At 36.0% G+C, this 18,964-nt stretch overlaps 1 protein-coding gene across 2 annotated transcripts; it reads right to left on the reverse strand.

Annotated features, from left to right (window-relative positions):
• Positions 1–5,870: 5,870 nt before the first annotated feature.
• On the reverse strand, positions 5,871–9,517 carry LOC122310704 (auxin efflux carrier component 3-like). Of its 2 annotated transcripts, XM_043124815.1 has the most exons (6): positions 8,026–9,515; positions 7,611–7,920; positions 7,434–7,519; positions 6,869–7,026; positions 6,696–6,772; positions 5,871–6,605 (listed from the first exon to the last, which is right to left on the reverse strand). In XM_043124815.1, exons 1-6 carry the CDS (start codon positions 9,257–9,259, stop codon positions 6,539–6,541), a joined length of 1,932 nt encoding a protein of 643 aa, XP_042980749.1. In that variant the 5' UTR covers positions 9,260–9,515; the 3' UTR covers positions 5,871–6,538. The 2 variants fall into 2 exon arrangements, with proteins under 2 accessions (XP_042980749.1, XP_042980750.1); XM_043124816.1 differs by lacking the exon at positions 7,434–7,519 and having other exon boundaries at positions 8,026–9,517.
• Positions 9,518–18,964: the final 9,447 nt, after the last annotated feature.

An 18,964-nucleotide genomic window follows, 5' to 3' on the forward strand; every position in this document is an offset into this window, starting at 1 on the left:
GTTTTGATTGAGTCGAGTTAACGAGTCGACTCGAGCATAAACGAACGAGCCTAAACGAGTTTTAGTCGAATCGAATCGAGTTTTGTTAAGTATGTGTCATTTACAAATTAAGCGAGTATTTACTTTAACTAATAAATATTTTTCTTTTCACAAGTCGAGTTTGATTTAAATTTAATTAAACTAATATCTAACGAATTATCGAACAAATTAATTTATTTACAACCCTACTTCCCTACTTCTCACTCTGCAAGAATGGGTTGAAGCCAGTTTTGACAGTCTGATTTTTCCTCAATCAGTGCCACTGAAAACGTTCGCCTTCTGAGGCGAGCTTTAGGAAATTCAAAAAGGAAAATGCTGAATCATCAAGCAGAAAAGGCGTACAAGAGAGGTTCCATCAAAGAGGGAACATGGGTCTGTTTGACATGATGTAACCCTAAGTTAGATAGAATAGTGTGTACGTACGTGCTTTGTCATGGATTGGTCCGTAAAAGGAACTTTTTTTTATAGGTTTTTTTTTATGGTTTTGGGGTAACGTCTATCTCAACCTACCTTATTGGTCCCATCTAGTTTTGGTCCAGCCCCAAAGCTCCTGTCCCTGGTTTACCCTACACTGACCTTGACGCCTCTCCTCTCTCTGATTTTTCAGTGCATGCCTCGATTAGATTTCGTGTGCATATATATTATATTTATTCCTATCTGAAGGGAAGCTTCAATGTTTTTTCCTCCAACACTTGCAGGAAATATTAATATCCTTGAATTTTTCTTATGATATGAAACATGCCTGTTCGAAATATACATGTTACTCATAAGTGATGTGCTTCAAGGTAGGCCAAATGTTAAGAATTAATTATAAGATTAAGAATTTCGAAGATCAACGAATTTTTCAATAGATCTTGATTCTTCTATTAATTGACTTGAGTTTAACTTTTTTAGATTTATTTATTTTTAATATTGTTATTAGGTCTCAAAGCCAGTCAATTGAAATTCACATAAATAAATATTCTCATTCAGAGTTGGCTCTTTCATTAGACAATTTAGGCAATTGCCTAAAGTCTCTAGTGAAAAAAATATTTTTAAAAAAATTAAGTAAAATTAATTAAAAATAAATAAATCTAATTAAAAATAAATAAATTAACTTAATAAAAAATAATTAAAAGTATCGAATAGATATTATATCAGTACTAATTTTAAAAGTATCTCCCATAATAATTATCCTCTGTATATAATGTAAAATTATATATTAGTTTAATATATAATGTGAAATTATAAATAGTAAAATCTAATTTTTGAGTGTTCATAAAAATACAATTCTCCTTTGTCATTATTAGTTTAATATATAATGTGAAATTATAAATAGTAAAATCTAATTTTTGAGTGTTCATAAAAATACAATTCGCCTTTGTCATTATTAGTTTAATATATAATATAAAACTATAAATAGTAAAATCTAATTTTCGAGTGTCTATTAAATTTTTTTGCATTATCCTTCGAAGAGGTGCCAAGGGCCAAAATTTTCCTAAATGCATGGATTACTTATAGAACTTTATTGAAAATAATGATTATAATTGCTTCTAAGGTCCCGTTTAGATTTGAAAAACATTTTATCTCACCTTATTTCATCATTCCAATTTTTTCAAATTCTCGCATAAAATATAATAAATAATTCAACATTTTAAGATCTTAATTCAACTTTTTCACATTCTAAAACAATAATAATGATAATAAATAATATTCTAATAATATTTTATTAAAATTTCATCATTCATCTAAAATCATATCATTTCATCTTTGAATCCAAACCAGCCCTAAAAGTCTAAAACACGCATTATTAAATTAAATTAAATCAAATCCTCTATAAATCGATAATTTTTTAACAAAGATTAAATAGTTAAAAATGTGATATAAAATTCTAGCCAGTAATTTACCTTTTGTAAAAGGATAGGAATTATTTTTAAATTAAAAAGTAATGTAAAAATCAAATTTAAAATTATTTTATTTTATTTTTTGAAAAAATGGAAAAAACCTCTCTCAAAATTTTCAACTTAGGCCCTACAACACATTTAGCCGGCCGTGTCTCATTTGAATAATTAGGTTAACATAAAACCTTGCACTTAATTTATATAAAAGACAAGGGCAGCTCAATACAAATTAAGGCCTAAGACGGAATTGAAATTAGTCATTCGTAATTATAATACAATAAAATATAAATTATTATATGGAATATTTTTAAAATTTTCAATAAAATGAGATTTTATTTAAATCTTTAAATAAAGTTTTTTTGAATTTATATTGAATATTACAACTTAAAATGAGACCTCAATGCAAATTTAGTACCTCAATTCAATAAGATCTTAAAAAATTATTTAAAATATAAATAATTCATTGTATTAAATATTAAAGTTAGTATTATGAGGTCTTGCAAATATTGAAAAATAAAATATTTATTTAAAATTTTATATAATGAAATGGTTTTTTTTTTCAAAAAAAAAAAAGAAAAAAATACCTCATTTTTAATTTTTGAGACCTTACATAGAATGGGGGCCAAAGGCAATGGCCTAATTGGCCTTACCATTGAGCCGAGCCTGATAAAAAAGAAATTCTATACACTAAACTAATATCTCACTTTCATTACATTAAGTAAGATATGAAATATTTATTATTATTGAATGATCATTTATTACATGCTTCTTTATCATTCAATAATAATGAATGTACCATATTTTATTTAATATGATGAAAATAGAATAAACGTATAGTATATAACATTATTGATGCAGTCTAATCATAGAATTGACATAAGTGGTATCCAATACTACAGATTGAAGGGTTTTAATTTTTTTTCATTATTTAATTCATGTAAGAGTTGGAGCCACCGAATTAACTAGATGCATGGCCCTCATGTGTATGGCGCTGGTGAATGAAGCCACGCGCACGAGGACAGCACCATATGTTCTTTCGATTGGTATGCTCATCGTTTTCATGCCAATGACTTATGCAGTTATTGATGTTCATAATTATATCTCGGGGGAGGGGTCCGGGCGGGGGGAAGCAGCTAGCTAAGATGATTTTTTAGCTTTACTTTTGGTTCCTTTTCATCTCATATATATACATGCATGCGTCTATTGTCAATTTGCTTTATGCAGGCAATCAAAGATTAGGAGTGGAGAACAGCTTTAGAATAAAGGGTTTTTCTTTTTCGGTGGTCATCACAACACCTTTATAATTTGAGTGATCTATTTACATCTGCATGAAGTTAGCAGCCTTTCTGGGTGATTTATGTACCAATGATGGATTTTTGTATGACTATATATATATATATTGTACGTACCGATCGAGCATTCATATATTTGGTAGCCAGCTGGGACTGTTTGCAGCCCACCAATTTATGATACATTGAACACCTTTGCAACATAAATATATATATGATCTAGAAAATAGTAATAACCTAAGATCGACTAATATTAATGTCACAAATATATATATATATATATATATATATATATGTATGTATCATGGTCCCGCTGCTTTGTATTCAAAGAAAAATACAGAGTGACAACAAACTGCTCCAACAGTCTCTGCCAATCTTTATTGTCAAAGTAGTCCCTACTTCATGCGTTGAATCCCTATCCTGATCTCCAACCTTCTTCTAATTCCCTGGCTTCTTTTCTCCTCCAGGGCCTGGCCTGGCCTGCAATAATACAAAAAATGTACATAGTTTGGCTTCAATCGCTGTTTGAAACCCTAGAATCACACATGGACGCAGTATGGGCAACCGCATGAGCATAGACCATCAATGTTTCTGCCACGTCTGCATGAATAGTAGGATGACTTTGACCATGCCACAAACTCTAGTAAGTATGTGTCACACCCTGCCACGCAAGACTTGGCCCCTGCGCACACATTTTGATCTGTAACAAATTAAGGAAATTAACTTTCTATTAATAATGCTGCTACGTACGTACATCCATATATATGGTCCATGAGATCTTTTTCAACTGGTCAGGTTAATGATGCATGTCTGTAAGATTTTCAAACTAGACGCACGTGAACATAAGCTTAATTCCTACAGCTTGGTCCTGACGTTTGTGCCGCAGAGATGGCTCAAATTTCATCAATGGTTGCATAGAAAAAGACGCTGATCAGCGCATGCCTTTTGTTGCTTTCTCCCTACAATACCATGGGAGACCATACCCTCCACCGTCACTTAAATTTCTGCCGTTGTAAATCACAAAATTCCATCGCTTTCTCGTTGAGCATGTTGGTCTAATTACCTCACGATCGATCTAATGGCCGTCCTATTAGTTACAACTTCCCAAGAGCTACACTTTCTATAACGAAATATTAATTTAAACTCTTAGGGCACTCCTAAAGCCATTCATTTCGTTCCAATTACTAGCGAGGAGACGTCATAGATCATTGTCGAAAATCTCAATGTATTTGCTTTTCCATGTACGGGGATCATGATCTTGAGGCCTTCGATCGAGGGTTTCAAAACTAGTTTCTTGTGCCTGTGTTCCCTTCTAATGTTACACCTCGCCGGATTGCAATCTTGGGGTTGCCAATTACTTACCCCTACCCAATTCATGAATCAAAAATTCCATGTGTATATATTTTTTGTATTTTTTACTTATTTTAATTAATTACATCATTTTTTTAATATAAAATAATTATTTTAATTAATTAGATATATAAAAATAACTATATATATATATAACAAAATTCAATTTCGCGATCGTGCCCTCATAAGTACGCTGAAGCATAGGCACTAAAGATATAACGTACAAAGATTACCCGCAACTTTAGCCGTGTTCGGATAGATTCTTCATTATTATTTAATATCTTATTATTATTATTATTATTTTATTATTTTTATTATATTTATTATCATTTAATATTTTATTATTATTTTTTACTATTATTTATAAATGATTTAAAATCACTTCACTTTCTCAATCTAGCCTTAATCATTTGACCGTGACATGTTCCTGAATCGTGCGACTATACGTTTCTAGCAACTGTCTCTTTGAAGTTTGAACACCCCTTGGGAATTCAGTATCATCTTTAATTGACTGATTTAAGCGTCTGAACAGTTCTCCGCCGATAACATGATGATCCTCTGCGCGCCTAGCATTTTAATATGATTTTAGGCGCCGGAGGCCGGAGAGGATTTCTCCAGCGCAGATCTGGCGGCGTTAACATAATCATTTGTCCTGAAATTACTCCTAATGACAGGCCTAAGTCGGCACCACGTACATATGCTTTTGTGAGTTGGGAGAGATTACAGCAACTTTGAAAGGTGATGTCTTGTCATCATTGGGAATGAATTTATGAATGAATGAGACGTAAATTCGTTCTATGATTCTATCACATGCTCGTCGTTATCGTCAAATCGCTAGCTCGCTTGTTTTAAGAAAAAAAAAGGGGTTGAATTGCTGCCCGTTTTAAGCAGTTGGCAGTGGTGAATCGTGATGATGACTCTTCCTCCTTAATTTTGTAGGGTAGAGGAGGAGGGCTGGATTGTTTTGTGGGCGCATCAAAAGCCTAAGGCCGAAAGTCACAAAGCCAAAAGTTTGGCGCGCTTGTGCTTTTGCTTTCCGCTGCTTTCTTATCTCGTATTTTTCTTCAGTTTCTTCTCAGCCCCAGGAGAGAAGTGATCATCACTCACAACAACAGAAGGTACAGAAACCCCTCAGCAGAAAGAAAATGTGCTTTCCAATCCACCCCGCATCCATCACACACAACACAACCAACCCCCCCCCCCCCCCCCAAACACGCAACCCAGGTCACTTCGTTTTTTTCGATTTTTGCTTGGAAGTTAAAAACAAAATAAAATTGATGTGCTTTTCTCTGAATGTTAAAAATACATGATCTTTGTCTCAACAAAATGACTAATGGCCCCTTTTTTTTATAATAATAATCCTAATTCAATTACAAACCAACTAAAGAAAAAACGACAATATATAGCAGATAATTGCCGATTCCTCTGACAATCAAAGCCAACACTAAGAACAAAGCTACTTCAAAAAAAACAAGAAACAATGAAAAGTTAAATATGCCCTCCTACGCAGAATACTGTTCTTTTTTCCTCAAATTCATTAATCAAGTTTGTCACTTTCTGCGCTAGCTGTTGAGGGGGATTGTGAAAGCACCAAACTTAATTTACATGCACGTCGGAACTCCGATCCTTTAATTCCCTTGTTTCCCTCCGTTGTGTTCCCCTTAAGCTGGACGAGCATTCCTTGTTCTTCTCAAATTTGAAAAAATAGATCAACCTTGGCTGCTAATGTTGGCGGTGAATGCGATCCTCGTATTCCGGGCTTTCACTAATTAGTCAACACTATCTTATCTCCAAAACTCTGGAACTTGGCTACCAATAATTTCAGCCGGAAAACCCTCATGTAAACAACAACATATTCTGGTACCGTGGTCAATGCCCAGCAACTCAAGTATGACATATAATTAATCACATGCATGCATTTAGAATTCATGACTTCATAATCTTTCGTATTTTGGCTGGCTGCTAGCTATTGTAAAAAATTCACAACCCAAGAACAATGTAGTAGACAAGAGTAATTGGTAGTGCTATCAACATCCCAAAGATCACCCTGCAATATAATGATCACATTCACCCGTCAAAACAAAAGGTCTAGACAATACAGTTACCATCAAGTCACAGATGAATGTTAATTACTGACCCAGTGCTAAGAATTGCTGGATGAACGTTGTATTCTTTAGCAAACACAAAGGGGACAATTCCTTGTGGAAGTGCAGCCTATTGGATACATATATTTACCAATTTTCATGTTAGTTAACATGACATTTTACTCTATAAATGGGATCAAAGATTCAAAACAGTAGGATCAATTACCTGAACAATAGCTATGTGGAGGAGGGTACCACGCAAGCCAACTGCGATAGAGGCAGCGGCCATGACGGCGGGGCCGGTGAGGAATCTGACCGCCATAGCAAAAGCAGCAATGGAGTTCCCACAAGCAATTATCTTGGGCTGAAGAGCCATAAACAGACCTATCAAAAATAACAACCAAATCAGCAAAATTATTATATACATACGCACCCACCACCCGATCGACCAAACTACCTTCATCACCATAATATTATTGTGCCCACGGCCCTGGACCAGAAAGCGACGCTGCCTGCCGGGTCCTACATGTCGGGTGGTCAATCCCATTTATTTATTGCCCAAAAAGATAGAACCAAGATCACCCAATACATTATATTGGAAGGTAGTCCAGAATTTGTGTGGCCGTGAACCGCCCAACAATACCTTAATTTGACAGAAGACCCAATTCCGACCGGACTATATCCTTATGGCCTCAAAAGACTTTATGGCACTCTGCTAAATTGCTAATCTTCCTCATTATCGTCCAAAGTTCAAAACTTTCAAATGTAGGAGAACAGTGGAAAAGACTCACCTAAGCTAAACATAGCCATTCCCAGCCCGGCATCCGACAGTATGGAGATTGATTTTTCTATTATTTTCGGCATAACCACGTGCCACCTTCAACAATATGTCCCCAAAAAAAATGTTTAGTACCTCTAAACAATTAATGACAATAAATTTCTATAGATAAGTGTTTCTAGTTTGTTACCGGAAAGCGACGAGGGACCAAACCAGACCGATGAGGCTGGAATAGGTGTTGGGGTTGCGGATAAGCTTGCGCCACACCATGATTAGGATCAGACGGGTCATCACGCTGGCCGGAGGCATTTGTTTTCCAATGCTGGAATCCGCTATTCCGGACGCTGATTTGGGGTGGAGCTCTGCCGTGGAGCTAGACCCCAGCTTGTTGAGTACCGTGGGGTCACCTTCTTTCTCTCTCTCGTCATGTTCTCCTTCTCCTTCACGTTTCCCAGCAAAGCTAAAGTCTTCCCCACCAAAACCCTCCCTTTCCGCAGTTGCTTCAATTATCAACCCAATAAAATATGTTGGAATTGGCATTCGAACATCGGAATAAATAATTAGTTGCATTAATAATTAATTAAAAGGGTCTCTTGATTCTTTACCTTTGCTTTCCCCATTTTGCGGATGGTCAGCAACCAACATCCGGATCTCCTTGGCGCCTAAATCGGACCGTCCAGATTGCTCCGACGCGCCGAACTCGGTTCCACCGAATACGTGGAGGCCACCGGCATCGGAGACCGGGGATGCGCTTGAGCTCCACACAAACATGTGTAGCTCCTTCGCGTCATGGTTGGCCTTGCTATTGGGCGCCAGCTGCTGCTGCTGATTTTTGGAGCTCTTAGTAATGGTGGATGAGTACTCTGGGTTTGGCTGCGGGTACGAGGCTGCGGGTACAGTCTGCGCCGGATAAAATCCGAACCTCGGTGAAGAAACTGTCTGAGCCATTGGTGTACAATTCTCTTCGAAATTCGACGGTCTGGGAGTTGGGCCCCTAGAGGACTGTACGGAATACAAGTCTGTGGGACCGAAATTCGAATGCCTTGCCGGGAAGCCCTGGTATCCCATCATGGAGTAAAAGTCGGCGTTGTTAAAATTCGATCCCCTCGGCGTCGGGTTCCTCGAAGAACTCAAGCTGTATATTTCGGCCCCGGTGAGATTCGACGGCCGAGGCGTAAATACAGACCCACCGAGGGATCGTCTCGACGCATTAGACTTCCTCACCGTGACGTGGAGCTTACCGTCGTCGCCAATTTCGGCGTCGGTCTCCAGAAAGTCCCGACCATCCAAGGACATCACATCGGAGTCGACCTTAAACGACACGATTGACGCCGCCGTCTCTGGGAACTGCTCCATTATCAGCATCTTCGCGCCGCGGTACTCGAAGAGAAACAGTAGGAGGGTGTACCAGATAATGCACTGTAACACCACGACCTGCACCATAAGGCTTCCCGAGTACTCTCCGTACATGGCGATGAGCAGAGGGATGCCCATAACCAGAGTATTAGGCAGCGTCGAAAGCGAGAAGATCGTTATCATCCACTCGAGGCTACCATTCTTGGTGAAGTTAGTCCAGACGGCGAGGACGGCGAGCATGATGATCTTCTGGAGGGTGTCCGCTGCAATGAATCGGAAGTTCATTGCATAAGGGTTGTTGGTGGAGATGAAATGGAAAGAGAGGAGAGGGACGGCAAAGATGGCCACGAAACGGTTGATGCCGGAGCACTGGTCGGGGGAGAAGATCTTCCACCAGCGCACCGACCCGTAGGCCAAAATCATCGCCACATAAAGAGGAACCACCGCTGTTAACACGGTGTACAGGTCCCTCCAGGTGATCATCTTGCAGAGATCAAACTGTTTACTATTTTCTCTACTAACTGTTTCAGATCTACTGGTTCCTGATGATACTGAATGGCATTGGATAGTGAAACTGAATCAAAAGAAGAGATGAATAAGAAAAAATGGGTAGGGGGAAAAACCGTTAGCAGCTCTGTTCTGCTCAGCCGAGCTCTGCAGCTTTTGGGTACTTCTGAAGGAGAGTGATTTTACGACTGGTGTAACTTTGGTGGGACGTGTATAGATATATATATATATATATATATAGAGGAGTGGAAAGAGAGAGGAGTGGATTGGGGATATATACGAGAGATTTTGTGCGACTTCAGAAATTGAGTTAAAAAAGTGGTGGGTGGTGTGAAGCTTGGTTAGGAAGTGACTGCCCGACATGGTTAGGTTAACCCAATATAGGGTTGGATTTTGTAGTCGTGGCAGTCTTCTTTTGCCGTGGGATTTTCAGTGACGTGGACATCTTTTTAAAGCTTCTTTTTTATTTATTTTTATCGATAATCTTATATACAGTTGTAAAATATATTAACGTTAAATAATTATTTTAAAAAAATATAAAATTTATAATTAAAAAATTAATTTTTTTATATAAATTTCAAAATAATTCATTTTTTAAAAAAAATTATATGCCACTTACATAATCATAATTTTAAATATTATTTCCTTTCAGTAGAAGCTAATAGCATTGTTGTCAGAATTTCTAAATTTAAAAATAAAGTAATTTTTTAATTATTAGAGATAAAAGTATCTTGGATGAGCCAATTTTAAATTCTTTAACTTTTAACTAGAGTAAATATAAAATTATAATTAAATTTAATAATTACTGTACAATGAGTAAATCATTATTTAATAATTTTTCTGTAACTCTCCCTCTCTTCTCTTAATGTTTCCAGAACGTTTGGGAAAATATAATATGATTAAATTGAAAAATAGAATGCATATAATTGAAAAACATAAGTTTTTAACCCATAATTTAATTAGAATATGATTACTAATTAACATATAATAGGTAGAGTAGTAAAATATGATAAAATAAATTAAATTAATAATTTAAAAAATTAAATAATTTTTAATTATTAATTACTCATTATTATATAATGAATAAATAGATAATTCAATGTAGAGATTTGATGTGAATAGTAAAAATAAAATTTATCTTATATTATTTTATTATTATATAATGAAAAATAGCTATTCTAATATAGAGATTAATATAATAAAATAGTCAAAATCTAAATTCATCTTACATTCATAAAAAATATCTTTTATATATGCATAACCTATTAACAATGCTATAAAAGAATTCGAGTAGTAGCAGTCCCATACTAATAGTTAATACACTGTTCCACGCCCAACCCCAGCCTACATTAGCCCTTCCTCATCTACCAAATTACCCACTTTGAACTCAATCTTGTACTTATATACAAATCCCTTTGAATTTCATGATCTTCTCTCTCTCTCTCTCTCTCTCTCTCTCTGATCTCTCTCTCTCTCTATATATATATATATTATGTGTTTGCATGCATGTATTGTATACAAACATTAATATAGTTCATGCATCTGGTGCATGGTCCTGAAATTACGTACCCATCTGCTTAGTTATATGAAAGGTACATCGCTTAAGTAGTTGCATGTAGTGAATGGATGATGATGTTGATGATGATGTGTAGTAGTAGGAGTACGTACTCATATATTCACATTTGACCAATATAATACATATATAATGATTAGTCATGCATGCTTGCGTACGTGCGTAGAAGATCAACAAACATTTCCTCACATTTTACTCTCTACATGTCTCACGCGGATTATTGCACAACCCGAAGATCATGGGATTAGGGACGAAAGATATCCTTTATTAATGGCTTGGCATCATCCAATGCGCGCGCGCAAGCTGGGGTTGCCCACATTATACTAGTCCTGATCACATCAATTAAGCCTCTTTGGGAATCTTGTGATCAACACATCAATTAAGTACTACATATAATATATAGATAATGAGAAACTTTGGAAGATTATGATCATCGATCCATGAATGAATTAATACTTAATTACTTACCAAATATATAATACATGATATGAGATTGGGTGCTCTTTCTTTTATTAATAGTGACTAAACATGTGAAGCAAAGGGCCAGCATATAGTTGGATTACAAAGCAATCAGCAATCATATACATACTAATAATTAATCATGGAATTTGAGGGCTAAAACAAATTAAGAGCCAACCAAGAGCTCATTATATGTGAATATGATTCATATATTAATTATATAAAATAGAAGATGCAGGAAGTTCTTGATCTTTTGGGTTATAAGCATGATCAGTCACATTGAAATGATCAGTAAAATATTATCAGATCGATGGCATGATCAATAAAGATCTACAGCATTTTCCATTATAAATAAAATATCCTTTGGCCCTCTCCCCTTCATCATGATTGAAAACACATCATCAAATCACACAGACATCAATCAAAAGTAGCACTCGTTTGGCCACTGACCTGCAAGCTTACCCACCACAAAATTCCTTCAAACTAAAAAATAAAAGGAGGACTTCGTTTGGGACCGCACTTTGGACCATATTGTTGAACCAACTGCTACGTACAACTTAATAATAATAATAATAATAGAGTAATGTTTTTCAACCATACGGCCTTTTAATTTCCTTTCTCACATGGTCGAACCATATATGTGCTGCATATATAAGCCACTCTTAGTGGGGTATATAATTTATATGAAACTATGTACATACGGGTTATATTAAATGAGTTCTATTATGTATGTCATTTTTACGTATTCTATTAATGTGATTGGTCAAAATAGTTATTTTATATTAAAAAAGAGTGATATAGCTAATCACGTTAATATGAATTTGTATAGTTTTTTCTTTTCAATTTTCATAGTATTATATTTAATTATATATCATGTTATGAAATAATCTATTCATGAATTTAGATTTTTTCATGTGTATGTATGATTTATCTGCCAATGGTAAGTGCATCTATAAAACAGTACTGATTCAGTATATATATATATATATAGAATTGGCCCAGTATCCATAGATTTTGCGCGCACACACACTACACACGTACAAATCTGCCTCTGTGGGTCTATACAATATTGAACAACTTTAAAAAGGCAAGGCTCAGAAACTATAGGCATGACAGGTTTCTATCAATGGGAGGGGGTCCGATTGTACCTTAATTATAATGGGAAAAGCATAAAGGATCCCAAACCCTAATAACTTGGCAATGCACATGGGTATTATTCATGCCTTAAAGGGGTCACCACACACGTGCATATCTCTAGCTACGTATATACACGAGTGCGGATCTGCACCTAACCAAAAGACAGCAGAACCAACCCTACTTCCGATCCATGGGTTCATGATCTTCCTATAATTTTCTCTCTTTTGGAACCACAACTCCTCCTTTTGCTGCAGTTCCTTTTAACCATTCGGTGCCCACTTCTTGCCCCATCTCCCACCATGCACCGAATACACAAGAAATAACCATGTGAATACAGAAACATAGATTGACTAATTAAGCCATTCATATAATTATATTTGTAATTCTTTTTTCTGTAATTTTGCATCCACACACGTCATGATCCAATATATACTGGGACATTTAGGTTTTATTTTGTCTTTTTAGATGGAAAATTGATAAAAATTATCATTCAATTACCAATCTCACTATGAAGTACTTCTTCAAGTTGTTGCATAGTTCGTGGTGATAAAAAAAAGCTCACAATAGAGTAATTGAGAAGTAATTAAGATTACTGCTAGACCAAACGTACAAAGAAGTGATTGAGATGAGAGAATAAAGGGAAAAAAAGTCATATCAGGGTCCAAATTGAGTGGTTTGAAGTGGCTCTCTTTATTGCAATTGTTACATTTGAAGGGCTGATTATGATCAAGATGATCATGTGCGAGTCAAAAGGGTTGAGCCTGTCGGCCCATTTGAGCCTCTCCGGCCCCAATCCTCACCACCGCTCTCCCATGCTCACCATGCTGCTGGAGACCACCCCCTCCCCCACCCAATATTAATTCCCTTTCCCAATGCCACCATAAACTACTCTGGCATCTGTTGCAAATTTCAAAGTTCTCTTCCTTTACGCACACACATATAATAGACACCTCTCTTTAATCTGGCATGCCTCCTTCGAAACTATTTTTTTATGTAATTAATGTATCGACTAAGACAGGTCAATTGAACAATAATCACAGCCCGCACCATTCACAACCTTTTTTTTTTTTTTTTTCGCACTTTCTCGACCCCTTTTTTTTAGTTCTTTTGAGGAATGATAATTGCTTATTTGAGCTCCACTTCCTTAGGCCTGGAAGAAGAAATTAAAAAAAAAAAAAGGGAGTGGGGGAGGTTGAGAGAGATCAGAGAGAGAGATCCACTTTCTTAGTACTAAAAGTTCTATGGGAAAAACCTTAATGATCGAGAATAAAGGAGTGGGGTTGATGCTGGTCAGTGGAAGGGAGAAGTTTCTGTATAAGTAGGCCTACAAAAGAATGTGGGCATGCATGTAGTTAGTTAATTAGTAGGTTTACAAATCAAAATGCCTGACCATAAAAAATATAAACTATAAAAAGTATAAAATCCAACTTAGCTTGTAGCTACGCATGCATGTCATGAGTGTAAAAATCATGTCGTTGGGTTCTTTTCAGCTCTAAAGTTGTATAATAACTAAATAAAAACTCATATGCATGTGAATGCAAGATCTCTGCTTCGATCTCTGCTTCTGCTGACACTAGTTAAATCGAGCAATAATCTTCTCGACAGTCGGATTTGACTCCTGATTTGGCTGGCCCTATCTTCATTTGTTAAAAGCTCAACATTGATTATAATGCTATCACTCTTCTAACTACCAAAGACCTTTATTTTTCAATCTAATTTTCTTTTCCCTGACTAGCTACACACAGAAGTTAGCCTAGAAAGAATGACAAACTAGCAATTAACTAATACGCAAGGTTAAGCATGCAGCCTGTTGTGGAATGAGACCCCCTGCTGCAGTTTCACATGAATCGTTAAGTGGACAGTTAAACCACCAACAAATGATAGTTTATTAAACACATGAAGATAAGGTTGACTTAGTTTATCTCGGGCCGTGACCCCTTAAAGATAAGGTTATCATAATAAGATAGTGTTAAGTTTGATAATTGATTAATATAATTAACAGTAATCAATGCCATTAGCACCAACATCGTTTTATAGGAATTAGAGGTTTCGTGATTGTAGGGTAGTGTGTACCCTAATATATGGGTCATAACTTACAATTCCAAAGCTAACCATGTGAAAGAACATTCTTTTGAGATGGTGTCACTTATTCTCTTTCCTCGGCCCATACCATTCTCATATATCTTTCTATCTAGAGGAGCAAGTTCCAAAATACAGCTAAGAACTGCATGTTATCTTAAGGAGAAAAACTGCAAGAAAGAGAAAAACAAAAGAGCAGCATATTTAATGGCGCTTGGAGACATGTTGAGTTCATGTTTTGACACATTTTAAGTCAGAAAGGACACTAGCTTCGTGACAAATTTTCTGAAGCTTTGTCATCAAAGATGTGCCGACAAAACAAAACCATTCATTTCGAATAAAGGTCTCTAGTTGGTGCGAACCCCGTAGGACTGAAGTTGTTTGGTGCTCAGTGAATTTATTCTACATGTTCGGCTGAGAGGAGAGTTTGAATTAAGTGCGCAACAAAGTCATCTTTGTGTTGTTGCATTGGAAGTTGTACTGAAATGACTGAGGTGATTTATTTCTGTTTGCTATTTTTTGCACTTTTTCCTTTATCACATAAAAGGTCACGCTAGCTCGCAATGTAGTTTACGATGATCATTCAACCTCATATATAATTTTGTCCAAGAAAATTTTAGAGGCAAGGATTTTGTTTTCTTTTTCTTTTCTTCTTTAGGGTTTGATCAACCACAAACACACATACACACACACACACACATATATATATATATATATATATATATATTTCTTTTTCTGTTTTTAAGTTGGTTTTTGGTGAGTATTGTGAAATTGAGGCTAATCATCTGACTATGAATTGACTGTTGGTATGAACAAAGTGCTGCTAATTTAACGAGTTAATTAATATCATAGTATAGAGCAGAAATTCACCACTTTATACCTTACTTTTTTAAAGAATATTATCTAATTATCATATTGAGAATTGTTGGAAGGCTGTCTCTTGGTGGACATATCACATATATATGTTTGGTTGGTATTAATGATCAAGATCATAAGCACTCACTCTGGCGCAATTAGTCATTGATATGCAATTATTGAACTAGTTTAATCATTCATTCACGCACAATATTATTCCATATTGATCATCATGAGCTAAACTTCAAAAAGAAACAAGCATTGATGGTTTTCTAATTTATATGTTTTGTGTACTTTACCCTCCCTTTCCATACCCATTTAATAGAGGTACATACCTGACATCACTAATGACGGACTAATTCTAGTAACGTGCATGCTATAAACTATATATATATATAATGGTATAAACGTACTCCGGCTTATTGTTCTTGGATAGCACCGCCCGCTCCGGCAGAAATTTCTCGATTTCGATCCATTTCTGACATCGTGTGTCAGACAACATCCAAACAAACCTCTAAATTATTTTAATGTCCAATATTGGCCTCCACAATCTAGTTTCACTACTTGAAATTTCATGTATTGTACTACAAAGCTCCATGCATATCAATGTGTAGTAGAAAAAGTTAAGAGGGCTGTGTCTGATCTGTTCTAGGACAACCATGCCTGCCTAATGAAGGAATTATTTGACCCCGGCACAGCCAATGAAAGAAGTACTGATCATCTAATGCAACTTGACCTGAGCATATATATGACGTCCGACATACATTAAATCCGAAATATGTGAAGGTTTGGTCCTTGTCTCAGACAGGATCAAAGATTGTTTCCCTTGGGGCTTACGAAAAATCAGAATATCTCCAACATATCTTTAGCTGTTCTTATGTGTGTTGGGCTCGCCTTCAAATTCAGCTCTCATCAGTTCAAGAGACTGCTGGTTGTTTCTCAAGTTGAAGCGACCAATCTTCGGCTAAATTTGGGCCCCCCGACTTTAGGCCTTTCGTGAAAGAGTTGATCCTATATATGTTGGGTTACACACATTCTTCATCTTTTCATTTACTTATTGGACATGTTGTTCATGTAGAGGTTTCGTTTTACATAGTCCTGCCTGCCACTTCCTGGAGGAACGAAAAGAAGGCATTTTTCTTAAACGTGGGAGACATGGGCTGGTTTTCTAATTGAGAATTACTATTCATTATGATTTTAACCAGAAAAAATCCAGGTTACAATTCTCAATTTACACAGGCCAATAGAATCTTAATATATATGATATTTATTTGTCTTACAATGGGTCCTAATTTATTGAATCAGATCCTTTCTCTGTGCTTTCCCCTTTACCATCTCCCCTCTCTTTTTCCTCTTCATTTTTTCTCTTTCTCCTCTTCATTTTTTCTCTCTCTTCTTTTCCCAAGGCCCCTCCCAATTCTCCTCTCCCCTTTTAGTTTCTCAATTGTAAACAGAGAATATTGGGTTCTTTTCCATTTGAAAGCTGCATATTACATGCCGTTTAATCAGCAAAAAAAGGGTAGTTTGCTCCATTTCCTTTCCACGTGAATGGAATCTTTGCAATCTGAAATGCCAAGTCCTCTGTTATGTTTGATGAAATTTCACCAAAATGAGATTCTGATTCTTCAGGAATATTGGATGATGGTGGGAATACATCTCCATTTTCAAAACTAAATAGAGCTGAAAAAGTGGGTATGTGAGATTTGTAACGCCTCAATCCCAGATGTCCGGAAAGTTAGCTTTTATTCATATTCCTTCATAGGAACAATAAAAAATTTCTCAAAAAAAAAAAAAAGAAAGAAAAAAAAAAAAAACTCTCCAAAGACTCGAAAATTTTCTTAACTCAACTAGAAGAACTGAGAAGCCTGGTTCAAGTGATCCCAGCTTGATATGCATTGATGTATTTATAATGATCTTTACAAATTTGAATATAGAGATAAGATAAAATATTTGAAATACAAAATTAAAGATTACAATAACTGGATAAAATACAAACTGTAATTCCTAGATTCTCTGCATAGCTTTCGGAACTAATTGAAGTTGATCTCTAGAATTAGATTCTGTTATGCATTGTTTATCCTATATAACATCCCCCCCTCAAGTTGATGAGGAGAGAGCATAGTATCAACTTGTCTCGAAGTAGTAAGAAACATGAAGATGAGAGGCCCTTGGTGAATATGTCCGATGGTTGATCATAAGTAGAGATATAATGAGCTTGTAAATCTTTGTTTAAAATCTTCTCACGGATGAAGTGGTAATCTACTTCAATGTGTTTCATCCTAGCAAGAAACACAGGGTTAGAAGATAGAGCGAGAGCTCCAATGTTGTCAACCCATAGGCATGGAATATAAGTTAATGGAATTTGTAGCTCGCGGAATAGCATTTGTAGCCAATATAACTTAGCTACTGTGATAGCCATGGATCTGTACTCAGCTTCAGTACTAGATCTAGCTACGACAGGTTTTTTCTTTGTAGCCCACGAAATCAAGCATGGACCAAGATATATAGCATAGCCTGTTACTGATATACGATCATTGGGACTACCAGCCTAATCAGAATCACAAAAACCATGGAGTTGCAGAGAACCCTTTGTGAAATGAAGACCAAACTGAAGTGTCCCCTTAAGATACCTTAAGACCCGTTTAGCAGCAGTGAGATGAATTGTGGTTGGACAATACAAAAATTGGCAAAGTTGGTTGACACTATAAGTGATATCTGGTCGAATCAATGTAAGGTATTGTAAAGCACCAACCATGGTTCGATATTCTATAGGGTCAGGCAAAGGTTCACTAGAAAACTTGGAGAGTTTACTACCTATACAACAAGGAGTTGCTGCAGGTTTGGCACCGGCCATCTTGGTTTGATGAAGTAGATCTATCACATATTTGCCCTGATGAAGACCATCAGTGGTGTGTGTGACTTGAATGCCCAAGAAAAAGGAGAGTGCACCAAGATCTTTGACTGCAAATTCATGACTCAAAGTAAAAATAAGTAGAGAAACGGTAGCAGAAGAGTTACTTGTAACTATTATATCATCCACGTAAATAAGGACATGAATGCATATATTATGCTGATGAAAAGTGAACAAAGAAGTGTCAACACTGGAACCAATAAATCCAAGTTCCAATAATGCTTGTGAGAGACGCATAAACAGGCCCTAGGGGCTTGTTTTAGCCCATATAAAGATTTCTGAAGTTTGCAGACATATTCTGGATGTTGAGGATCTTCAAACCCTTTAGGTTATTCTATAAAAACCTCCTCTTCAAGAAATCCATGTAGGAAGGCATTAGAGATGTCCAATTGTCGAATGGTCCAGTTGTAGTGTACAACAAGAGCTAGAACCAGTCTAATAGTTGCTGGTTTAATGATAGGACTGAAGGTCTCATTGAAATTAATGCCATTTTCTTGATCAAATCATTTTGCCACAAGCCTTGCTTTGTACCTATCAATGAAGCCATCAGATTTTTGTTTAAGTTTAAAAACCCATTTGTTCCTCACTACTTTCTTAGCTGCAGGGTGCGGACATAAAGTCCATGTGTTATTGATTAAAAGAGCTTTGAATTCAGCCTGCATAGCAT

Source organism: Carya illinoinensis, chromosome 5 (assembly GCF_018687715.1).
Source record: "Carya illinoinensis cultivar Pawnee chromosome 5, C.illinoinensisPawnee_v1, whole genome shotgun sequence".
NCBI classification, from domain to species: Eukaryota; Viridiplantae; Streptophyta; class Magnoliopsida; order Fagales; family Juglandaceae; genus Carya; species Carya illinoinensis.